Here is a 27,288-nt window from a genome sequence, read left to right as displayed (position 1 = left end):
TTTAGCTTTCAAAATTATAGTAAAGACAGTAAATAATGTCCTTAGTTTTGCCATCAGTTCAAGCACGAGAGGGGAACAGAGTCGCGTGACAGACACAGTGATGAAGCTCCTATGTGTTTGCACACAAGCCGCGGTTGTTTGACCGTGTCTCCCTCTCTCTCTCACACACACAACGCGCAGAATTCCGCATTTAAACAGTCAATAGCAAATACTTAAAACTAATAACAAAACATACAGTACTCCTGATTCAGAAGCACCAGACTGTCATAGCAAAGTCAGAATTACCTCCTCTCCTTGGTTCACGAAACGGTCGTCCATAAAATAAGTTGCTGTTCTGTTGTAAGTAATCTTAATGATTCCTAAATGCATCTACTTTCGGAAGGTCAAATAAAGTGCTTTTGCTTTCACCTACAAACACACAGCGTCTCCCTGTCATGGCTGCATCAACACTACTGCAGTTACTGAAACCACGCCTTCTTTTTTTTGCGTGAACAGTTGGGCTGCATGCTGCAAATATTTCCACATCTTGACGTCAAGATGTGGGGGCGTGTTTGAACGAGCCGTTTTAGGGGGGCGTGGACAAGTCTTAACTTTGATAAAGAACATCTCTTTGGTTTTGAGACTTTAGTCTTTGCAACTTCAGGAATCTTATCTATGCACAAACAGCTTGTAACACTCCAAAGAGAAAGGAAAACTTGAAATCGCATCATATGACCCCCTTTAATATACGCTTTAAGAGCTGGGGGGGTGAAAACTTTTTGAATTTGAAGATCAGAGTAAATTTAACATTTTGTCTTCTTGGTAACATGTAACTATCTTCTGTAGCCTCTGAAGGGCAGTACTAAATGAAAAAAATATGATTTAAAAAAACTGAAGCAGAGAGTGCTACATGGGTGTCATTATAAAGCCACTGGCGATCATTGGATGTGGTGGAGGTAAAAAAAAACAAATTATATAGACGAAATACTGGTAAGTTAAAAAGCCTTTAATGTACTGGACTTAATGCTTAAAAGTAGATCTACGCATTTCGGACGGTCCTGAAGGAGGCTGTTTTTTGCCGGAACGCGTAGATCTACTTTTAACCATTTTGTAATGATTTAAGCCCAGTACATTAAAGGCTTTTTATCTTACCACGTGAGTGCCTTGGAAGTATTTTGTCTATATAATAAAAAATAAAAAATAAAGATATTTTGGCAAAATAAGAAAAATGTACACATCTCCAAATTCTGTTCAAAGGTTTTGGAGCATCAGTGAGCGTTTGAACCTTCTGTAATAGTTGCATATGAGTCACTCAGTTGTCCTCAGTGTGAAAAGATGGATCTCAAAATCATACAGTCATTGTTGGAAAGGGCTCAAATACACAAAACTGCTGGAAAACCAAAGAATTTGTGGGACCTGAAGGATTTTTCTGAAGAACAGAAGGCAGTTTATCTGTTCAGGACAAACAAGGGACTCATGAACAACTAAGGGCTCGTCATTAACGCTTTTACGCTGTGGATTTTGTGAAGGGGCAAGTGAAAGAATTTTACTAGAATGATTCTGGTTTTATTACTTTGTGTAAACGACTAAAAGACTTTACTGACTATATCAAGGTCACGTCAGTTGAGGCTCGTGCAGCCTCTCTGACTCGTGGAGAAATCAAAACTAATAGGCACAACAACACACATAAAGAAACAAACATGAACAAACATACTGCGGTAGAAAAAAAAGATAAACATTCTATGTAATATATTATATAGGTAAGCAACATCACATGACTAAGAGTGATGTTTTCCTGACTATCAGCACGATTGCAAATGTGACACTGATTATATACAACATTAGTTCAATAAGCAAGTAGTTAATATTAACTGACTTACACTTTATTAAAGTACACTTGATTAAATTAAAGACCTAATAGAGCACTGATGAGACTATTACTTTAAAATAAATTACATTTACGCCAAAAGAAATGAAGCAGCAGCAGCAGGAGCTTTTCACCTGGACAAGTAACTTTTTTACTCGGAACTGTCAACTTGTTATTGTCAACAGTGAGAACACAGAAACACAGAAAATTCTGTGTTTGGCGGGGAAGCGTTGTCTCATTAATAACGGAACATTCTGTGTTTGGCGGGGAAAGAGTTAATCATGGAAAGTGTTGATTAGCATTAGTATTAGATCGCATTATATTTAGATCTACTTCCATTGCAACAAAGGTTGCAGCACTTGGTTTCAATCAAAAGTTGTTTCTGGACTAACAAATAATTTTTGATTTCTGAATCTTATTACAGTTTTATTATTATTATTACTATTATTATTATAGTACAATGATCCCTTATATGTCAAAAGACGAAGGATAATGTGACCCCTTAATTCATAAACCCCTTTAAATCCTGTCACAATATTTTTTGTCATATTTGTGACCATTTTAGTCACAGTCTGGAACCCAGCTAAATTGAATCTTTAAAAGATCAGAATGAATGTGAAGGATTTTCCCTATACTCACATTCTCCATGAAATTGGGCTTGAATCCATCTGGTTGCCGTCTCATATCAAGCTGCTCTCTATGGCGCATCATATCCTCCTCACGTCTACGTCTCTCTTCCTCATGCCTAAGAATATATAACTCACATTTAGTTAAACTGCACATACTCAGAATCCAGTCATGGTTATAATTAGATTTTCAAAAGAAAGAATTTATTTGACTTGATATGTATAACTCATTAGCAGGCTTTCATTTAGGGCCGCAACAACTGATCAATAAAACCAACAATAATAATGTCAATCACTAGAGTCCAAGTACAAATGACCTGTGTGGATGATTAGGTGATAAAATTTAAATGCACCTTTTCAAATGTAATGTGGGTTTTACAGAAAAGCCATTTTGAATTTCCAATGATAGTTAAAATGACAATATCAAATTTAATGTCATTTCCACAGCTTCTGTATTAGAAACACCCTTACAACAGCGATAAGTATTTTATTTTATTTTTTATAATTTGATGCAAAGCAATTTAATACAGTCTAGAGTTACAAATGTACTACAAATAATATTAATAATACTTTGCAGGGTTTACAATGCTGATGACCAATGAAACACATCATCGCTGTCACAAATCCGGTCTATGAACTTCCATTTACTCACCATCAGAGGTCACTCGCTCACCACATTGACTCTTGCACTACACTACTGTTGCACGTCACCCCCGGAATGCATTTCCCATCATCCATTAGGGCTGTGTATTGGCAAGAATCTGGCGATACGATACACATCACGATACAGGGGTTGCGATACGATATATTGCGATACATTGCGATATTGTAAGCAAGGCAATATATTGGGATATTTCTTATTTTAGGAATAGGATATATATTTTTTAGGAAAGCTGTCATTAAGAACACACCACCATATGCAAACCTAAAGTAAAGGGGGAAATATTCAAGTGCTTGCATGATTCTTTAGTTAAATGTATGTATAAAATGTATTTTATAAAAAGAAAAAAATATATATTTATAGACTCTACTTTAAAGTTTCACAGTTTAAGTTTACAATTATGACATGCAATGTCATAACATTTGATCTGAACAAAAAATGACATCTGCTTAATATCAATGAAAAATAAAGCGCTTGCAGGATTCTAAAGAAAACAAAACAATTGTAAAACAATCAAATAAATACAGATGTTAAACATTCTCCGAACTTTTCAACTTGGATTTCACAGGTTTTTCAGTTTGTATTTATGTTCCGCGTGGAATCGCAGAGACCGCGACGCGAGCACTGCCCCAACTGCACAGAACGCCCCCGAATTACGAGAGAAAGCAGCAAGGCTCTTCAACACGGGACGCGGCAAGCGGCAGAACCGAGGTTGCGCTAGCGCCGTGGTCCCGGGGCGGACATTACCACAAAAGCCCAAATGACGTCACACTTCAGCTTTGTACATCGAAACGAGAACTGGAACAATTCTTTCATCCTCCATTACTGGCAGCGAACTATATTAACACTAACATTAGTGGAGTGCCCTGATGCTAGTATTTCCTGTCACTGTTTAAGTTCAGAGATGAAGACTAGCGGTCGGGATATGAACTCAAAACTAAACAACTTCCATGAATCTTGTATGATTGTTTTTTTTTTTAAATATCGATATTCCGTTTTGGAGAATCGATACAGTATCGCCAAACAAAATATCGCGATACTCAAGTGTATCAATATTTTCTTACACCCCTATCATCCATTGCACTGATCACAGCTGTCACCAATCACACATTGCACTGAGTACAGAGCTGATCTCATCAGACACGCTTTATAAGCCTTGGACTTCCTCTCTGTCATCGCCAAGTATTGTATAGCGTATATCCTAGCGACAGCTACTCTACGGAGCCCACTCAGTGGTTATAATCTTGCCTTGCCTGTTTTCTCGTGTTTTGATACCTGCCCCGTGTTTCCTGGATTAACCCTTTAGGCCATTGCACACTGAGTCCGAATTTTTCGTCCGAATTTTTCGCACGTTGAAAAATAAATACGACCTCACGTTTTGTCAATCACGTTTGCACACTGCCTCCGAAATTTTTGTCCGTCAAAAAAAAATTCGGATCGGGTTCGATTTTTTGCGTTATTCGCATCCGTATAAAGCATTTTGAGATGCTTTGAGAAGGTGTTTTGACAATTCAGAGCCACCGTACAAGCGAAATCCAAAATAGTGTCAGACAAATTAATACACTTCGTCTTGCAGCACAGCGCACTTTATGACAAACAAATTGCGGAATACAGAATATAAAGAACTGCTGTAGCCTATTTTTTATGCCTGGCGCGCACCTTTCCGATGCCGCAGTTCGGTGTGTGTGTGTGTGTGTGTGTGTGTGTGTGTCTGTGTGTGTGTGTCTCTATACCTCAGACAGTCTCTGTTCAGGATAAATTGGTTCACGGAAATTGGTGGTCTTTTTATTATGTGGATTCAGTATCACTAGCAAAGTATCAAACTGAGGCATTGACATCCTGAAATAAACTTTGAATCTCTCGAGATAATCCCGCAGCTTTTTGATAAGGAGGTGGAACCTTCCTCTCTGCGCAATTTAAGGATTGGATGGACCCAATATTTCCTTTTTCTTTTTTTAAAAAGAGAGAGGACAACAAAATCATCCTCACTACTTAAAGACATTTTGTATAGTTTTGCGATTTTTTTCGCAACGGATTAATTAAAACGCATCGGACTCAGTGTGCAAGGTCTCTGTGCGTGACGAATTTTTAAGATTGCGAATGCGAAAAAACGCATGCGAAAATTTCGGACTCAGTGTGCAGAGACCTTTTGCCTCTGTTTGCACTAGAGGTCTGCGCGTGACTGTTTTTTAAGTCCCGCTCCCGCGATATATTCACTCTTTGTTCACCTGCTGTCCACTTTGAATAATTTTCTTCCCGACCCGACCGTTCCTGCTAAATTTAGTTCTCGTTTCCAGAATCACACATTTACATTTCCTCTACTGAAGGAGAGATAGGCTAACAAATAAAAGTGTAGACTGCACAGAATTTAGGTATTTGTTATTCGTCTTGTCAAGAGTCTTTTCTTGACAGCAAAATGTTAAACAAATTTTAAGACACAAAATTCGTTTAACATTTTGGAAACTTTAGGCACTTTAGGAAAAAAAAGTGTCACAGAGAAAAATAAATGTACAAAAATTGAATTCCCTATTTTTATTTGTCTTGTCAGGCTACAATTCATTTAACTTTTACAACACAATAGGAACAAATGTCGCAGAGGGGGAAAAAAATTTAGGTTGTACAAATATTGCCTATTAGCCTATAATTTTATTTGTCTTGTCAAAATATAAAATTCCTTTAACGCATTGCTGTAAACACAGTAGCCTAGGAATAGTGTCGCAGAAGAAAAATAAATAGGCTAAATAAATTCGACACCTGTCATTTAAAATTATAGGCTAAGAAAAATAAAAACAAAACCGAGTTGAACTTTCTTCAAGGAAAGCTCATCCACACTTTGCTCCATCTTTATTCTGCTCTGTCACTCATCGACAACCTGCCTGTTCTGTCTGCGGGCCGAATATTCACCACTGGTACAGCCTGCTCTGAGCACCGTTATGCACGTTGCGCACAGACCCCACAAATAAAACGAAGCACTGGTTCATGCGTGCAGCGCGTGCATAACAGTCGAGTGCAGGCTGTACTGGCGCTTAAATAAAGCACAAATATGCAGTTCTGAAAGGACGCCGGGAACGGGATATTGTTAGACCACCCACTACCGTTCAAATTGCACCAGAGTTACCGACCGCTGCCGCGTTTTATTCGGGAATTTAATCCCACGTCGCAAGAAATCTGGTCAGGTCCCGTCTTATTACTCTGATCTACCAGACTGTGTTTTGATAGACTTTTTCTGTGAGGGTGTTAATCAACCACTGAGATCTAAGCTTATTCACGAGGGTCCGCATTTGTCACTGAGTCAGTTTCTGGATTATGCTTTGATGACTGTTGGTTCAGCGTTCACTGTGGGCATCGTGGAGGAACGCGGCACCGTACTCACTCGTGTAATGGCGGCCGTACCAGAGCACGCTCACAAAATGACGGCTATAGTGGAGCTTGATCGCAACATTGAGGACACAACAGCATCCCGTTCTGTCACAGCTGCAAATCCTGAATTAAGCCAATACACTGCTGATCATCATGAATCAAGTCAAGTCACAGTTGATCGTCGTGAGTCCAGCCAAATCACAGTTGATCTTCGTGAGTCCAGCCAAGTCACAGTTGATCGTCGTGAGTCCAGCCAAGTCACAGTTGATCATCATGAGTCAAGCCAAGTCACAGTTGATCTTCGTGAGTCAAGCCAAGTCACAGTTGATCTTCGTGAGTCAAGCCAAGTCACAGTTGATCGTCGTGAGTCCAGCCAAGTCACAGTTGATCGTCGTGAGTCAAGTCAAGTCTCAGTTAATCGTCGTGAGTCCAGCCAAGTCACAGTTGATCGTCGTGAGTCCAGCCAAGTCGCAGTTGATCGTCGTGAGTCAAGCCAAGTCACAGTTGATCGTCCTGAGTCAAGCCAAGTCACCGTTGATTGTCATGAATCAAGCCACCTCACAGCTGATCTGCCAGGGTCTCGTCACGTCTCCACTGGTCTTCCAGAGTCTCTTCAAGTCTCCACTGGTTTTCCAGAGTCTCTTCATGTCTCAGTTCATCATACAGAGTCACACCACGTCACAGCTGATCAGTCCTGTCACGTCCTGTCCGTCACACCCAAATATTCAAGGTCAGTTCTTCGATTTCCCAGTCTGGTATCCACGCGTAGCTGGTATCCCCAAATCCACTCACTCCAACCCTTCTGTTCCTCAACTGATTTCCCTGTCTGAAGCACTTCCCATGATGGGATTCGCTTTATGTTGCGTTTGGGCTACATACACCACCACAGAACTGCTCGAGGTGGCAAAGTCCACTGTGATGTCTCCAGAGGTGGCGGTGCATGCTGCAGGACCTCCCGAAGCGGCAGTGCTCGCTTCAGCTCCTTGCGTGGTAATGGCACCCAGCAATTCATGTCCAGCCCATCATATCATGGTCGAAGGAACCGTAGATGAGCACTGTACCTGTCCTGTTAATGAATTCTACCTGTTTCCTGATGTTACCACTGTAGAACCTCCAGAGGTGGCGGCGTCTGCTGCAGAAACTTCAGAGGTGTCAGTGGTAACCACCTATGAATCCACGTCCTGCCCTGTCACAGCTATGGAGGGTGTCTGTGAATCCTCGTCCTGCCCTGTCACGGCTATGGAGGCCATGTGAATCCTCGTCATACCCTGTCACAGCTATGGAGGCCATCTGTGAACCCTTTCCTTGCTTTGAACTGGCCACAGAGGCCAATAATGAATCTTTCTTTGCTCATGTCACGGCCTATGAACTGTTGTCCTGCCCTGAGTCAGCCGAGGAGGCTGATTGTGAACCATTGTCCTGTCCTGACCCAGCCGAAGAGGCTGTCTTTGAACTACAAGTCCCGTCAGTCTCAACTGAGGAGGTTCTGGGTGAACTTCCTGACTGTTGCGTTGCGCCTCTAGGGGCCGTTCGTGAACTCTTAACCCTGCCTGTCATGAACTCAGAAACTATAAATGCAACCCATATCTGTCCCGTTAACCCCATCACTGCCATGGAAGCCTTAAATGAACCTTCTGTATGCCCTGTTAACCCTGTCATTTCCAAAGAGACCATTAGAGAGTTATCTGTCTGTCCCGTTTCGACCAAAGAGCCTGATTGAATTGCCAGCTTCAGTCTCTGTCTATGCCCCAGACTTTGAGCTATCTGTCAGTCCTGTTCCAGCCAATGCATTTGATTATGAACTGTCTGTTTGTCCAGAATCAGTCCAGTTTCCCTCGATGATTCTAATGTTGAACTGACTACCAGTAAGAGGCCAGTTTCTGTCACTAAACTGTCTACTCCAACCAATGTATTTAATCATGAACTGTCTGTGTTTCCAGTTACAGTCTATCCATCTAGCTTCAATCACTGAGCTGTCTGCCAATCGAATACCAGTCAATGCACCCAACTGTGAACTGTCATTACTCAATTACACACAAGCAATTATTATAAAGCATTTATTTTAAATGAATATTAATATATTCAGATCATATGTAATATAAATAAGTGGTAGAATCAATAGATAACGCTTTAAAAATGGATACATGTGACCTTACATGTTTGAGTCTCTATCACTATATATTATCAACTATATAAACTAACTTCACAAGTTTCACTTGTGACTGCAATGATAGAGCAAGATAATTTCCTTTATTTGTCCTCTTTCATGGACAAGTACTTCAGTGGAAATGCGTTTAAATTCCTCATATTCTTTAATTGCTTAACCTTTAACAAAAGATTTTTGAATCTCGCTGGCTCTCTCGCGAGAAGTGAATCACACCTGCTCGGTGTTGTGATTGGCTGCTCACCGCTGATGTCACACATTCATGTGCACGCGCTCCATTAATTCAGGATCAAGTCTGAGTTGACAGAGAAAGTTGATGATCAGCTTCATGGTACCAACAAAGGCAGATTGGAGTGATTTGGTTTTGTCAACTCAAAACTTATCCTATAACTCTGAATTTGTTCATCTACCATCATGGTACATGCCCCAAGTGCCCTCGTCGTGCTGCAGGGTTTGTGAAGGAGGGGCAGTGTTCTGGAAGGAAGGGTCCAGGTAAGGGGCGGAGTCCAGCAGCCGCACGAGCTCCCCTCTGAGGTCTGGTCCTCTTGGCCCACGGCGCTCGACGGGACTGGTTGGATCCTGGCCCGACGGCTGTATCATGGGTGCGGTTTCGTCCGGACCACGGGTCCGGCGGCTCACGTCTCTGGCAGCACAGAAATCCCTCCACTCTCCCTTCCTGGACCCACGAGGACACCAGCGTGCATGCACAGGTAAGAGACCAGTCTGTCGAGGAGAGGCACGCTCGGCATTTAAACAGCGACAGTGATGAGGCTATATTCGGTTCAGGTGCGCCTCATCACATGCCCCCAGCCCTGGCTGTTTCAATGCCCCTCCTCTCTCACACACCCACTCCCGTGGGGAGGTGATGATATTAAGGGGGAGCCAGCCAACTCGTCACATATATGTATATATATATATACATACATATAAATGTATAAATTCATATATATATATAAATTCATATATATATATATATATATATATATATATATATATATATATATATATATATATATATGTATATATATATATATATGTATATATATATATATATATATATATATATATATATATATATATATATATATATATATATATATATACACATATATATATACATATACATACATATATATATATACATACATATATATATATACATACATATATATATATACATACATATATATACATACATATATATATATATATATACATATATATATATATATATATATATATATATTTTATTTCATTTCCATTTAGTTTGTAGAAGTATTAAAATAACTAATTAAATAAAACAAACTTAATAAAAAACCTATACAGACATCATAAATTCAGACAAAATTTAACAAATTAAAATAAATAACAAATACAAATCAAACGACAGTAGTTTATCAGTCATCCTTAAAAATAACAGTGCCAAACACACATGCTAAAAAACCACAACTTACTTACACACAGTAAGAAATGGTTATAAAAACTGAAACAGAAGTGAAACAAGTAGTAGGAAAGAGGAGAAATAAAAAACGATACTTATATCCTTTGCCTGTGTCCCTGCCTCTTTGAGTCGTATGGTTGAGTCGATGGTCTTTACACTCTTCGGTCTTCACGCGATGGCTGCCGTGGTAAACTAAGCTTTTTTTATACGTGTCTAACAAAATACTAAGCTGAATTTAGCTGGACACACTTTCCTTATTTTTTCACAACAAATGGCCAAGCAAGTGCAGACACTGACAAGATGCGATACAGAACGAGACCAAACGATATCAGCACATCTCCACACTAGGGGTGTAAGAAAATATCGATACACGTATCACAATATTTTGTTTGGCGATACTGTATCGATTCTCCAAAACGGAATATCGATATTAAAAAAAAAAAAAAATCATACAAGATTCATGGCAGTTGTTTCGTTTTGAGTTCATATCCCGACCGCTAGTCTTCATCTCTGAACTTAAACAGTGACAGGAAATACTAGCATCAGGGCACTCCACTAATGTTAGTGTTAATATAGTTCGCTGCCAGTAATGGAGGATGAAAGAATTGCTCCAGCTCTCGTTTCGATGTACAAAGCTGAAGTGTGGTGCCAATTGGGCTTTTGTGGTAATGTCCGCCCCGGGACCGCGGCGCGAGCGCAATCTCGGTCCTGCCGCTTACCGCGTCCCGTGTTGAAGAGCCTTTGCACGGGGAGCAGCGGACGGTAGAGTCTCCGCACAGCTGCAGCTTTCTCTCGTCGTAATTCGGGGGTGTTTTGTGCAGTTGGGGCGGTGCTCGCGTCGCGGTCTCGGCAATTCCACGCGGAACATAAATACAAACTGAAAAACCTGTGAAATCCAAGTTGAAAAGTTCTGAGAATGTTTAACATCTGTATTTATTTGATTGTTTTACAATTGTTTTGTTTTCTTTAGGAATCCTGCAAGCACTTTATTTTTCATTGATATTAAGCAGAAGTAATTTTTTGTTCAGATCAATTGTTATGACATTGCATGTCACAATTGTAAACTTAAATTGTGAACCTTTAAAGGTGCCATAGAATGCATTGATACAGTATTTTAAATTGTTCTCTGATATCTACACAGAAGGTATGTGGCTTAGGTAAGGGCAAAAAATCTCCAGAAACGATTTTACATGTCCATTTACAACCCTAGGATTTCTCCCTAGAATGAAACGGTCTGTTATTGGCTTATTTGGCAGGGTCATGAATAATAATGAGCTCTGCTCTGATTGGCTGTTTCACAGTGCTGCTCAATGTTGAGCTCTGCTCTGATTGGCTGTTTCACAGTACGGCTCATCAGCAAGAAGGAAGCACAGGGAGGAAAATATATATTTAAATGCTTTCTCTGGCATTTCAAATTCAAATTCAAATTTATTTTATTTGTCACATACATATACATACATAGTACGACATGTAGTGAAATGTATTGTACGACTGTCCAACAAAATTAAGAAAAACCTCAAGTTTACAAAATACAAATAGAAAAAGTACAGTAAACATATATACAGAAATAAACTAGCAATAAAATAAAATAAAAAAAATAAATAAAAATTTATATCGTCGGGTAATTATGCTGTATATAAAACGCGGGCATCAGGCAGCCGTTATTAATATGCGAGGCATTGAAACTGCTTTTGAACGATCCATCGATCGCATTATAGTTTCACTTTCAAGAGACGCGATCACACAAACTGTGTTTACATTATGGAGCAACAGTACTTACCACACATTTCACAAGATCAGATGCTTGTCAGTGGTGCTCAGGATCTGTAAGTCATTCGCCATCATCCTCATCTCTCCTTACTGAGAGTGAAATCGTATGTACTGTAACAGGCTACCGCTAGCAAGGAGCTAACCATGTCCCTTTAGTGGCTCGCGTTATTTGCTTTCTGTGCCTTTCTGAATACAGACACCAACCCATCCCTGCACTTCACACCCCCTGCACGGCCTGGAACATAACATTTATTTTGTTATTTTCGCTGTTGTCCGCGCTTGTTTATTTACAATACCTGCAGAGCTTCTGATGGTTCGGCCGGCTTAGAACAAGGGCGGGTTTATGCAAATGTTCGGGGCGTAGTGATCCCGACTGTTGCGTCACAGTCGGTGTTATGTTCTGATTCGCCTGTTTTTCAGTGGTCTTTTTTAATCACGAGATTTACATATGAAGGAGGAAACTATGGTGTTTGAGGCTCACTGTATGTCATTTCCATGTACAGAACTGTTATTATTTAAATATGCCAGGGTAAAGACAGTTTTTCATTCTATGGCACCTTTAAAGTAGAGTCTATAAATATATCTTTTATAAAATAAATTTTATACATACATTTAACTAAAGACTCATACAAGCACTTGAATATTTCCCCCTTTACTCGTACTGCACAAAAAGTGGTTCAATAATGTTGAATGTTATAGGGACTGATTATTGCAAATGCAGATCCCAGTGTTCTGCAGTGTGTTGTGGTTAAACTATTTTTATTTATTTTTTTGCTAAGGTTTGCATATGGTGGTGTGTTCTTAATGATAGCTTTCCTAAAAAATATATATCCTATTCCTAAAATAAGAAATATCCCAATATATCGCCTTGCTTACAGTATCGGAATATATCGTATTGCAACCCCTGTATCGTGATACGTATCGTATCGCCGGATTTTTGCCAATAAACAGCCCTACTCCACACAGTAAAAAAAACTAAATATTTTTATATTTTTAAACATAAAAATATAAACCCTTATATTTCTGATATAAGGGGTGATTTGTTGTCAGCATGTTATTTTAAATTGAATAGCATGTTTTGTTACACACTAAAATTCTTTAGCATGCTCCCAGACTGAAACCCAGTCTTTCCTGGAGATATTTAGTGCAAAATCATTTTCAAACATCTGTTAAATATTATCTGTGTCTCCTAGGATGGTCAAACTCAATATAACATAAATATGAGATACATATTTTTATCTTGTATTTTTATTAATATTTTCTCAATTACAGACTTATCAGTTTTTGCCTATTTTCAAAATGTTATATTTAAAACATTATTATTTAAAATGTATAATTAAATATATTTGTTCCTGTTTGATACTGTGACTTGACCCTTATCAGGACTCGACTTGCTTGAGGTGAGCCACTGACTTGACTTGCTTGATTTGTTTGTACTGTGACTTGAGACTTGCTTGAGACTTGATGGTAGGGACATGAGACTTGCTTGAGACTTGAACATGTGTGACTTGCCCCACCTCTGTCTCAAACCCAAAGAGATATTCTTTATAAAAGTTAAGACTTGTCCACACGTCTACGTCACTGTGAGTGACTGCATAACACCGCCCAAATATATACACAAGTCAAGTCAAGTCAAGTCAGCTTTATTGTCAATTCTTCCACATGTACAGCACATACATACAGAGAATTGAAATTGCATTACTCTCAGACCCTTGGTGCATACAGTTAACATTAAACACGTTCAGATACAGATAAATACAGTTTAAACATATGTACATACAACTATACAAATATACAAATGAGGATATTGTAGAAAAAAATAAGAATTAGATCGATAAAGTGGCATAAGGCGCATGGCAGATAGAGTGCAAAACCAGTTAAATAAAAACAACACTGTGTAGATATATTTGTAGTGCAAAAGAGCTTATCAGTCTGAGGACATTGTAGAAAATAAAAAAAAGAGAGATAGATAAAGTGCATAAGGCACATGGCAGAATAGATGGAGTGCAAACCAATTGAATGTACAAAAACAAAACTGTGCAGATTTGTTTTGTTTTGTTTTGAGTGTAGTGCAAGAAAAGCTTATCAGTCTGTTAACGTGACAAGTCGAAGTGACTGTTCGGATAAATTTCTGTCAGACTATCCGAAGAGGTAATTTGCAGTCAATGTTGGATGGGTAGTGATCAGCCAATGCTGCACAAGTGACAGGTGCCGGTCACAGTTTGTTGGTCGTGGGGGGGGGGGAGGGGGGGGGGGGGGGGTGTCACAGAGTCAGAGTTCCTAGTGTGTTGCTGTGTTAAATGGGGGTGAAAGAGGGGAGGGGGGGGGCAAGGACGGGAGGGAGTTCAGCTTCCTGACAGCCTGATGTATGAAGCTGTCCTTCAGTCTGCTGGTCCTCGCCTGGAGACTCCGCAGTCTCCTCCCTGATGGCAGCAGACTGAAGAAGCTGTGTGTCGGGTGGGTGGGATCGCCTGCAATGCGGAGGGCTTTGCGGGTGAGACGGGTGCTGTAGATGTCCTGGAGGGAGGGGAGAGAGACACCAACGATCTTCTCAGCTGCTCTCACTATGCGTTGAAGTGACTTGCGGCAGGATGCGTTGCATGCGCCATACCACACAGTGATGCAGCTAGTTAGGATGCTCTCGATGGTGCCTCTGTAGAAGGTGAACATGATGGGGGCCGGGGCTCTGGCTCTTCTGAGTTTGCGGAGGAAGTAGAGACGCTGCTGTGCTTTCTTGGCCAGTGCTACAGTGTTGTTAGTCCAGGAGAGGTCCTCAGTGATGTGCAAACCCAGGAACTTGGTGCTGCTCACTCTCTCCACAGTTGCACCGTTGATGGTCAGAGGGGCATGCTGAGTGTGTACTCTCCTGAAGTCAACAACAATCTCCTTCGTCTTCTTCACATTCAGAGATTGTTGTCACTGCACCACCCGGCCAGGCGGCTCACCTCGCTCCTGTAGTTTGTCTCATCTCTGTTGCTGATGAGACCCACCACAGTCGTGTCATCCGCAAACTTAATGAAAATGTTGGAGTTGTGTGATGGTGTGCAGTCGTGGGTCAGCAGAGTGAAGAGGAGGGGGCTCAGCACACATCCTTGGGGGGCCCCAGTGTTCAGTGTGATGGTGCTGGATGTGTTACTGCCGACCCGTACTGCTTGAGGTCTCCCGGTCAGGAAGTCCAACAGCCAGTTGCACAGAGAGGTATTGAGCCCCAGCTGGGCCAGTTTGTGAGTGAGCTGTTGAGGGATGATTGTGTTGAATGCTGAACTGAAGTCTATTAACAGCATCCTGACATATGAGTCTTTTTTCTCCAGATGTGTGAGGGCTGGGTGGAGGGCAGTGGTGATGGCATCATCGGTCGAGCGGTTGGACCTATATGCAAACTGGAAGGGGTCCAGGGAGGGGGGGAGGACAGGCTTGATGTGGTGCAAGACTAGCCGTTCAAAGCACTTCATGAGGATGGGAGTGAGTGCTATTGGACGGTAGTCATTGAAGCAGGATGGAGATGACTTCTTAGGGACTGGAATGATGGTGGTAGCTTTGAAGCATGTGGGGACAACAGCCTGATTTAGTGAGATGTTGAAGATGTCTGTGAAGACCTCAGTGAGTTCCACTGCACAGTCTCTCAGTACACGCCCAGGAATGTTGTCAGGACCCGGAGCTTTGCGTGCATTGATCCTGCTGAGGGATCTCCTCACACTGTCCGGGGACAGCGTCATCACCTGGTCACCGGGAGGAGGTGGAGTCTTCTGTGCAGTGGTGCTGTTTTGTGCCTCAAAGCGAGCAAAGAAGGCATTCAGCTCGTTCAGCAGGGGGATGGTGTTGTCACAGGTCTGTGGTGGGGGCTTGTAATCCGTAATGGTCTGTATCCCCTGCCACAGGCGCCGCGTGTCTCTGCTGTCGCTGAAACGATGGGCTATCCTCCTGGAGTACTGTCTCTTGGCCTCTTTGATGCCGCGGGATAGGTTGGCCCTAGCTGTCTTCAGGCCCTCCTCATCTCCAGCTCTAAAGGCAGCGTTCCGAGTCTTCAGAAGTCTGTCATCCACGGCTTCTGGTTGGCCCGGACAGTGATGGACTTTGTGACTGTTACATCATCAATGCACTTGGAGATGTAGGCAGTAACAGTCTCTGAGTACTCTTGGAGGTCTGTAGTATTGTTGTATGTGGCAGCCTGTTTAAACATATTCCAGTCAGTGGTGTCAAAGCAGTCTTGAAGTGCCTCTGACGACCCTTCCGGCCACACTTGAATCTGTTTGTGAACTGGTTTGGTGACTTTAACGAGCGGTCTGTATGCAGGCATTAGCATGACAGTGATGTGGTCTGAGGCTCCTAGGTGGGGGAGGGGGAGGGCCTTGTAAGCTCCTCTCTGGGTGGTGTAAACAAAGTCCAGAGTGTTTTTTCCCCTTGTTGGAAAGTCTATGTGTTGGTGAATTTTTGGGAACACACTCTTTAAGTCTGCGTGATTGAAATCCCCAGCCAAGATAAGAAAAGCATCTGGGTGGGCTGTCTGCTGCTCACTGGTGTGCTGGTACAGATCATTTAGTGCCTCACTCCTGTTGTTGTTGCTGGAGCTGGGAGGGATGTATACAGCAACGAGCAGTATGGCTGTATATTCCCTCGGTAGATAGAACGGCCGGCACTTAATAATCATAAACTCCACCAGGGGTGAGCAGTGTTTGCAGACCACAACAGCGTCGCGACACCATGCATCATTGATGTAAACACAGAGACCGCCGCCGCGGATCTTACCTCCCTCGACGAGAGCTCTGTCAGCTCGATAGCATGTTAGCTGGTTGAGCTGTATGGCACAGTCCGGTACGCTGTTGTTAAGCCATGTTTCCGTAAACACAAAAACACAACAGTCTCTTACAGTCCTCTGAGTAGAGCGGAGTAGTCGGATGTAGTCCAGTTTATTGTCCAAAGAGCGTACGTTCGCCAGTACGATGGTGGGGATAGCTGGCTTGTGTGGGTTGGCCGCTAGCCTAGCTCGGATACCTCCGTGCTTACCCCTCTTCTGCTTCCTCTCACGCCACTTGTAGCGCCTCCGCTGTGGGCGAGATGCAGTAGTGGGGGTCGGTGATGGAGAAGGCATTCGGAGCAGACCGAGGTCCCGCAGCTCTTCAGCGTGCGCGGAGTTTAACTCTAAAAATGTGGTTCTGCCGACATCGAGCAGAAACTCACGACTGTATGCGCGCTTAAAGACAGGTAGACAAGACGAAGATGTGCAAAAACATTGCGACTTACAAGACAAAAAACACGAAAACACCGATTTGTCGGGAGAGAGAGAAGCTGCTGCGACTGCGCGCGCCGCCATCTTATGATCAAAGTGCAAAGATAGAGGACGTGATTTTTATTCTCGCTGTAGTATTGTTGCTGCCGCCGCCATGTCATGGAGTCGCTGTGTTTCGTTGTGAAAGCGAAACTACTTTGTTTGGGCTTCCAAAAGAGGACACAACTAGAAATCAGAGGTTAAGTTGTATTTACAACACTGTTCCAGAACAGTTCAACCCTAATATTGTGTGTGCATCGCATTTTAAGGAGGACTATTTCCTGACCTTGTAGCTTATAATGCTGGCTTGCACAAAGGCTGTTTCTATAAAATGGGGCAACTCCAACTTTGCAAGGACAGTCTGGCGCTCATGACTCACAGCCTGTAAGTATGTTTTCTTATTTAAAAAATTTGCCACCGACTATTCAAATGCGAATTTTGAGCTATGTAGAAAAGCGTTTGTTGTTTCTCCATTTTGTTCTTCATTATTTTCTTCTTTTCCAAAATGAATCACAGTTTTGAGGGCCTTAACATGCTCACATGTTTGATAAGAGTCCAGTCTTGAACACATGCCCATGCCCATATTCAGTTATAGTCATAGCACCACTTGCTGGCAACAGGAAGTGGAATGTTTTACCCTATAACAAATTCCTTCTAGATGTTTAATGACATCAACATTATATTTGGTCAATCTAATTTGAAGGCCTTTGCGATGTTAAATTGCAAAGATCTTGAGTTTACATTAGAGGACATGTCCGTCGTGGCCTAACAAAGTTCGATGTTTCGCCATGGAAAAGGAAGTTGTTGTAACTCAGACATACAATGTACAATGTAGGGCCTGTATATATATATAAAGGTTTGTCTATGAGTAAAAGGAGGAAAGTTCTGTTTTTATAGGCATTGCATGGGTTTCAGAAGGGTCTGTTCTTACTGCACTTTGCATCTCACATACTTTTGAGCAATAAAGCAGCCTTATCAGATGGTTTCCCTGGTAACTGAGCATTTTAGGGTGCTCTTTCGGGGGAAAAAGGATTGTTTGTTGAGTGAGAGGGTTTGCTGGATTATTCATTATATATAAAGAATAAATGTGTGTCTGATTGGTCCAAACGCTATAGCTATTATATATATATATACACACTGTGACGAGTCGGCTGCCTACCCCCTTATCATCGTCACCACCCCGTCCCGTATTCGCCGCCCTTCACCAGGCTCCCGACGGGAGTGGGTGTGTGAGAGAGGAGGGGCGCTGAAACAGCCAGGGCTGGCGTTTAATGCCGAGCGCGCCTCTCCTCGGCAGACCGGTCTCTTCCCCGTGCATGCACGCTGGTGTCCTCGCGGGTCCAGGAAGGGAGCATCGAGAAGGGAGACTGCCTTACTGACTGGTTACGGCTGACGGGCCAGGATGCCGGGCCGTTTAATCCCCCAGAAACTCTGGGGGCCAAGGAGTAGGACGAAGCCGCTGGAAGAGGCCGCCGCCACTTGCTCTCGGACCTGAGAGGGGAGCGCGTGCGGCCACCGGACTCCGCCCCTTCCCTGGACCCTTCCTTTCCGAACACTGCCCTCCTTCACGTACCCCGCAGCACGACGAGGACACCAGATCCCCTGTTTATTTTGGACACTTTTTCCCCTTGGACACTATTTTGATTATTATTGTTTAATAAAAACCTCTCCGAGGCCTGACGCCACAACCACTGTGTCTGTCGTTTGCTCCTCCCGCCACAATACATACATGCATACATACATATATATACATACATATACAGGTCCTTTTCAAAAAATTAGCATATTGTGATAAAGTTCATTATTTTCTGTAATGTACTGATAAACATTAGACTTTCATATATTTTAGATTCATTACAACACAACTGAAGTAGTTCAAGCCTTTTATTGTTTTAATATTGATGATTTTGGCATACAGCTCATGAAAACCCAAAATTCCTATCTCAAAAAATTAGCATATCATGAAAAGGTTCTCTAAACGAGCTATTAACCTAATCATCTGAATCAACTAATTAACTCTAAACACCTGCAAAAGATTCCTGAGGCTTTTAAAAACTCCCAGCCTGGTTCATTACTCAAAACCGCAATCATGGGTAAGACTGCCGACCTGACTGCTGTCCAGAAGGCCATCATTGACACCCTCAAGCAAGAGGGTAAGACACAGAAAGAAATTTCTGAACGAATAGGCTGTTCCCAGAGTGCTGTATCAAGGCACCTCAGTGGGAAGTCTGTGGGAAGGAAAAAGTGTGGCAGAAAACGCAGCACAACGAGAAGAGGTGACCGGACCCTGAGGAAGATTGTGGAGAAGGTCCGATTCCAGACCTTGGGGGACCTGCGGAAGCAGTGGACTGAGTCTGGAGTAGAAACATCCAGAGCCACCGTGTACAGGCGTGTGCAGGAAATGGGCTACAGGTGCCGCATTCCCCAGGTCAAGCCACTTTTGAACAGAGAAGCAGCACTGGACTGTTGCTCAGTGGTCCAAAGTACTTTTTTCGGATGAAAGCAAATTTTGCATGTCATTCGGAAATCAAGGTGCCAGAGTCTGGAGGAAGACTGGGGAGAGGGAAATGCCAAAATGCCTGAAGTCCAGTGTCAAGTACCCACAGTCAGTGATGCTGGTGTTGGTCCACTGTGTTTTATCAAGGGCAGGGTCAATGCAGCTAGCTATCAGGAGATTTTGGAGCACTTCATGCTTCCATCTGCTGAAAAGCTTTATGGAGATGATTTCATTTTTCAGCACGACCTGGCACCTGCTCACAGTGCCAAAACCACTGGTAAATGGTTTACTGACCATGGTATTACTGTGCTCAATTGGCCTGCCAACTCTCCTGACCTGAACCCCATAGAGAATCTGTGGGATATTGTGAAGAGAAAGTTGAGAGACGCAAGACCCAACACTCTGGATGAGCTTAAGGCCGCTATCGAAGCATCCTGGGCCTCCATAACACCTCAGCAGTGCCACAGGCTGATTGCCTCCAAGCCACGCCGCATTGAAGCAGTCATTTCTGCAAAAGGATTCCCGACCAAGTATTGAGTGCATAACTGAACATAATTATTTGAAGGTTGACTTTCTTTGTATTAAAAACACTTTTCTTTTATTGGTCGGATGAAATATGATAATTTTTTGAGATAGGAATTTTGGGTTTTCATGAGCTGTATGCCAACATCATCAATATTAAAACAATAAAAGGCTTGAACTACTTCAGTTGTGTTGTAATGAATCTAAAATATATGAAAGTCTAATGTTTATCAGTACATTACAGAAAATAATGAACTTTATCACAATATGCTAATTTTTTGAAAAGGACCTGTATATATATATATATATATATATATATATATATATATATATATATATATATATATATATATATATATATATATACACACACACACACACACACACACACATATATATACACATATACATATATATATATATATATACACATACATACATATACATATATATATATATATATATATATACATATACATATATATACACATACATACATACATACACACACACACATATACATATATATATATATATATATATATATATATATACATATACATATATATACACATACATACATACATACACACACACACATATACATACATACATACATACATACATACTAGTCATCATTTGAAGTGGATTAAAACCTTTCAAAGTTGTCCTAAAACCACAATGTATTCTTGTTTTAGGAAAACTTTGATGAACCTTTTTGATCCACTTCAAATGTTGACAACTGTATATATAAAATATATTTGTCTGTGTGTGTATATATACACTGAACAAAATTATAAACGCAACACTTTTGTTTTTGCCCTCATTTTTCATGAGCTGAACTCAAAGATCTCAGACAAAAGGCCTATTTCTCTCAAATATTGTTCACAAATCTGTTTAAATCTGTGTTAGTGAGCACTTCTCCTTTGCCGAGACAATCCATCCACCTCATAGGTGTGGCATATCGAGATGCTGATTAGACAGCATGATTATTGCACAGGTGTGACTTAGGCTGGCCACAATAAGAGGCCACTCTAAAATGTCCAGTTTTAACACATAGCACAATGCCACAGATGTCGCAAGTTTTGAGGGAGCGTGCAATTGGCATGCTGACTGCAGGAATGTCCACCAGAACTGTTGCCCATGAATTGAAAGTTAATTTCTCTACCATAAACGGTCTCCAAAGGCGTTTCAGAGAATTTGGCAGTACATCCAACGGGCCTCACAACTGCAGACCACGTATAACCACACCAGCCCAGGACCCTCCACATCCAGAATCTTCACCTCCAAGATCGTCTGAGACCAGCCACCCAGACAGCTGCTGCAACAATCGGTATGCATAACCAAAGAATGTATGCACAAGCTGTCAGAAACCGTCTCAGGGAAGCTCATCATGCTTGTCGTCCTCATCGGGGTCTCGACCTGACTGCAGTTCGTCGTCGTAACAGACTTGAGTGAGCAAGTGCTCACATTCGATGGTGTCTGGCACTTTGAAGAGGTGTTCTCTTCACGGATGAATCCCGGTTTTCACTGTACAGGGCAGATGGCAGACAGTGTGTATGGCGTTGTGTGGGTGAGCGGTTTGCTGATGTCAAAGTTGTGGATCGAGTGGCCCATGGTGGTGGTGGGATTATGGTATGGGCAGGCGTATGTTATGGACAACGAACACAGGTGCATTTTATTGATGGCATTTTGAATGCACAGAGATACCGTGATGAGATCCTGAGGCCCATTGTTGTGCCATTCATCCATGACCGTCACCTCATGTTGCAGCATGATAATGCACGGCCCCATGATGCAAGGATCTGTACACAATTCCTGGAAGCTGAAAACATCCCAGTTCTTGCACCAGACATGTCACCTATTGGGCATGTTTGGGATGCTCTGGATCGGCGTATACGACAGTAGGCGCGTTTCAATTACCCTTCAAATTGCGCAAATTGAAATTGCGAATTGAAAATACACCTAATGGAAATGCGTAAATTTCGCAAAAACGGCCATATATTGCAAAAAAAACGTTTTTACGCTCGCATGAGGTGGTTTTTCAGGCAATGCGAAAAAGGAATCATTTTTTCCGCAATTACAGGTCACATGGTGCACGTAAAATGTCATATGATCAGTCTTTAATGTACTATAACCTCCAAGAAACACTTAATACGTAGCCGCTCTCAAGTATAAGGGGCTTTGCCTGCCATTCATGCTTAGACAATTTAAACTGCACACAACGGCGGAACAGTGTGGCTCTGATACGGCCACCGGAGTCTATGCTTGCGTTTATATGAGGTGCATCGCGCACGTTTCTGAAGCAGCTCTCCGTGCTGCTTTTTTAAAGATACATGCACACGCATCCTTCAATTAAATATAGCCAAAATCTGTCAAAATCCCATAAAATTCCGTTGGCATGATTTATCGCGAGAGGAAAACATTAAGTTTTTGTCGCATAACATCTGTTAATGGAAACACAGTCATTTCGCAATACTTTGTCGACATTTATAAAATATCACCAAAGTTTTGCGCAAATCTGTAATGGAAATGCGCCTAGTGTGTTCCATTTCCTGCCAATATCCAGCAACTTCGCACAGCCATTGAAGAGTTGACAACCTGATCAACTCTACATGAAGTAGATGTGTTGCACTTAATGAGGAAAATGGTGGTCACACCAGCTACTGACTGGTTTACGGACCACCCCGGACCCCCCCAATACAGTAAAACTGCGCATTTTAGAGTGGCCTTTTATTGTGGCCAGCCTAAGGCACACCTGTGCAATAATCATGCTGTCTAATCAGCATCTTGATATGCCACACCTGTGAGGTGGATGGATTATCTCGGCAAAGGAGAAGTGCTCACTAACACAGATTTGTGAACAATATTTGAGAGAAATACGCCTTTTGTGTACATAGAAAAAGTCTTAGATCATGAAAAATGAGGGCAAAAACAAGTGTTGCATAATTTGTTCAGTGTATATATATATATATATATATATATATATATATACTCTGATGAATAGAAAGTTTAAAAGAACAGCATTTATCTGAAATAGAAATCATTTGTAACATTATAAATGTCTGTCACTTTTTAGCAATTTAAAGCATCTTTGCTATATAAAAATATAATTAAATATGAAAGTAATTTCTACATCCAAAACAAACAAAAAAAAACTTTTGAATGGTATAGTATGTAATGTTACAAAAGCTTTTTATTTCAGATAAATGCTGATCTTTGGATCTTTCTATTCATCAAAAAATCCTAAAATATATATATACTTAACTCTTTTAAATATTGATAAGAAGAAGAAGAATTTTGAACTGCAAATCAGCATATTAGAATGATTTCTGAAGGATCATGTGACACTGAAGACTGGAGTAATGATGCTGAAAATTTAGGCTTGATCACAGGAATAAATTAGATTTTAAAATATATTCAAATAGAAAGCAGTAATTTTAAATAGTAAAACATATTTCACAATATTACTGTTTTTGCTGTATTTAGGATCAAATAAATGTAGGCTTGGTGAGCAGAAGAGAATTCTTTAAAAAAACATTAAAAATCTTACGGTTCAAAAACTTTTGACTGGTATAAATGGGTTGATGTGGCTTGATTACCATGGGAAAATGTGGGTCCCATGGTCATACCAGGTGAGAATCACTGGCATAGCCTACATAAATACATTTACTCTTTCAGACAAAAGCACACCTCATTTCAATCTGCTTGCGTTTCTGCAGCTCCTGATTCCTGAGCTCCTCCAAGCGGCGCAGTTCCTCTTGACGTCTCATTAGATCTGTTAATATAAGTCCACAAATATTAACACTGACAAAGTTTAGAACATTAGTACTGTTCCCTGAAGGAGGGAAATGAGACACAACAATGTGGTATAACACTCATTGTCTACTCTTGTGTTTTCATCACAGTATCAATATAATTGAAACAATGCATAGCTGTTTTTTCAAGCACAAAAACTTCATTATATCCAAATACTTAAGTATTTCCCTCAAAATATTCTAAATGGCTCTTATAGCTGCATACTACCTTGTCTCATCATCATGAGTTGATGCTCATGTTTGGCGGCCTCCATTTCAGCCTCCAATTTCTCCTTTGCCTCTTGTATGTTCCCTTCGACTTGTTCCCTCTGTTGTTTCTCCATCTCATCCAAAGCCTTCCAGCGAGATGAGTACTCAAATTCAAAGGTGCCTGGCTGTGCAAAGCGTGGTTGGTACTCCCTTTCTCTGTATTGCAGATTGCTGTGATTAATTTATAGCTAATTTAAAACTCCACTGAGACATTATTTTTTTTCTCCTTAGTTATGCTGTCAAAATTCAGAATACAATTAATCTAAATGGTCTTGTTGACATACTTGTGATACTGTGCTGATTTTTGCAACAGCTTTTCTGGCAGCCCATCTTCATCATCAAACTGTTCTGTTGGCTCAATAATGACTGGACGAGGGGACCTGAAGGAAAAAAAAAAAAATCTATGTGAAAAAAATATATATTTTGACGAGGCATAAAGACCAGTAACTTAAATATCATCTTATCTGACAGGTTTATCACTAATCTACACAGATCATACTGAGAAAATGAAAATTATTACATTGTAAGCAAAAGGGCTCCATCTGCACAGCGGTCCAAGGCTTTCCTGGCAGCAGGCTTATTGGTAAACTCCACAATCCCCTTCCCTGTGGGTCGGCCTCGGTCATCAACCACCACAACTGCCCGCTCAACTGGTCCGAACTGTGAGAAGGCCTGTTCCAGCAGCTCATTTGACACCACTGGAGACAGGTTTCGTACTGTGAGTGCAGCCCCATGTGTGGCAAAACGAATACGAATTGGTCTGTTCCCCAGCATTGTGCCATCTAACTCAGCCTTAGCAATCTCTGCAAGTGTCCTTGTTTCCTGAATAATCAAAATGATGACAATTTAAAACACGGATAATTAAATGCTGCAAGAAACCATTTACAAACACAGGTGAGCACACTCATGCATGTCTTTGTGGTCTTCTTGGCAAGAGTCTAATAAATAAAATCCAAAAAAAAAAAAGTATAAACTTACAAAAATATTGATCCCACCTAGGGATGTGATATGTATAGTCTACGATAATATCTACGTAATTGTTGTTTAAACTATATGCAAATTTGACATTATCAAGTATATCACAAAAAAACAAACAAAAACACTCAGAGTTCATGCATACACTATGAGATTTAGGTTAGACTGTGACATTAGAGTCTGACATTAGAGTTCATGCTTTCACTGCGTGATTTAGTTTATTAAAACACTTTTATATGCGTTTTATATTTAAATAATCTGATATGATCAAACAAACTTTTTTTTCTCTCCAAATATCAGTATCGCAAACGTGATGTTGATTTTATGAAACAATCCAATAAACAAAAAGTTAATATTAATTGACATATTTTACACACAAGTTCCTGTTTTTGTTGTATTTCGTCAATGAAAATAGTAGTGCTGTCATGATCCCTCGATTCAATTCAAGTACTCAATTTTTAAAAATCCTTGATTACATTGAGTAATCAAGTTCACGTATTGAGTAATTGGCAAAATCTGGAATTGGAGCATTCCATGGACGAGAATCCATGAAATGCATTATTAAACCGTTTTCCAAAGCTGTGTGAAAAACCCATTTAATAAAGCATAGCACTATTGTGAATTCACAAACGTTATGATTCAATTAAATATGGTTTAATATATGCCCTATGGGATGATATTAGACTCAAAATGATTAATAGATGCATGCACAATTATCCATGTACTGCATAGATTTTATGCATGTATCTTACTAACCACAAACAAATGTATTTCAATTTGAGTCTGTGGAATTCAGGATTAAATGATTGTGCAGCGATTTTAACAAATACAGACATGTTTGAGCATAAAAATGTTGTGATCTGCATTAATATATCATAAATTGCTCATGCAAAAAGGAATCCGTGCATATGTGAATCAGGTGACACACGTGCATTTATTGACATCTTGTTTGCATTAATCTTGTTCGGTTCATTTGGATTTTGAGACTTCATTTTCGCAGTTTGCAGCATTTCACGATGCCCACACACACAACTACTAATGAACAAAGCCCAGTGCAATTCATTAACGTGTACACGATTTGAAAAATTCGCAAATGTGCATCACTACACTGAAACAAATGCTTTTCAGCCAGTGTCTGCAGAGTTAAGAATTACATCAATGTGCAGCATTTTGTACAAATAGAGACTTATTTTTTAATACAAATGTTATAGTTTGTATTAAACTATCATCATTTGTGCATGCAGCGATTAAAATGTGCATTTGTGGATCAGGCGACGCACGTGCATTCATTCACATCTCTTCTGAGTCGATTCTATTTGATTCATAATTTTGAGACTTTGGTTCCGCCCGTTTAGCCTTGCCCAATCCACACACACACAGCTCGCGATCCACACGCAGCTGAGCCTAAGAACATCAGCGACCACTAGATGGCACTAGCCCCAGTCACCTGTGCTCATTCCATTGTGTACACTTTTATGAATGTTACATTGTGTTTTCCTTGTTTCTTTTTGGTTTGGCTATTCTACTCTGCCCGTAGAAATATAATAAAAATGTTTTATTGAACTTGTTCTAATTTAACTAGTCTTAGGACACAGAATAGCTCATATTAATTTAGCCAAACAAGAACGTCCTGATGGTACCTTTGTGTTTTTTTTTTTTCTGTAATTCAGCGGCACGTTGTCAGTTATTCCTTCCTTGTATTATTATTATTATTATCATTAAAGGGCTATTATAGTTGCTCATTTAAGCCATTAGTAATTGCACGTTTATATTCAATTAATTAAACTATTACATTAACTTAAACTGTACTATATTAAAACAATGAGCCTTTTATAGGCTATTAGCATAAAGCCTGCTGGCTAATGGAATGACAATGAATGTTTAGGGAAAAATAGCTAGAACACATTTTATTTAGGCCTACTTATTACTAAACTGTTTTCTGAGTCAGTATCGTCTACAAAGATGAAGTTGACAATGCTAATTCGCCATTTTTTTATAAGTAGCCTATAAATATCGTCTAATTACTATTTACACTTATTGCAAATATCTGCTACTTTTACAGCATGTATAGAATGGCTATTTTCACTTAGTGT

The 27,288-nt window shown here is 40.7% G+C and overlaps 1 protein-coding gene across 5 annotated transcripts in view; it reads right to left on the bottom strand.

Moving 5' to 3' along the window:
• pspc1 (paraspeckle component 1) overlaps nucleotides 1-27,288 on the bottom strand; it is a 94,881-nt gene that overhangs the window by 18,293 nt on the left and 49,300 nt on the right. For all 5 annotated transcript variants that reach the window (XM_079421737.1, XM_079421740.1, XM_079421739.1 and 2 more), the window contains exons 2-6: nucleotides 24,741-25,042; nucleotides 24,505-24,600; nucleotides 24,180-24,376; nucleotides 23,847-23,931; nucleotides 2,486-2,591 (exon numbers count right to left, since the gene is read on the bottom strand). In XM_079421737.1, the coding sequence (XP_079277863.1) occupies nucleotides 2,486-2,591; nucleotides 23,847-23,931; nucleotides 24,180-24,376; nucleotides 24,505-24,600; nucleotides 24,741-25,042 (786 nt within the window). The remainder of the gene's footprint in view (nucleotides 1-2,485; nucleotides 2,592-23,846; nucleotides 23,932-24,179; nucleotides 24,377-24,504; nucleotides 24,601-24,740; nucleotides 25,043-27,288) is intronic.

The sequence above is a fragment of the Barbus barbus genome (genome assembly GCF_936440315.1).
Source record: "Barbus barbus genome assembly, chromosome: 7".
Taxonomy (NCBI): Eukaryota; Metazoa; Chordata; class Actinopteri; order Cypriniformes; family Cyprinidae; genus Barbus; species Barbus barbus.
The sequence above is the reverse complement of the archived record's forward strand: the minus strand, read 5'-3'. Positions and strand labels throughout refer to the sequence as shown.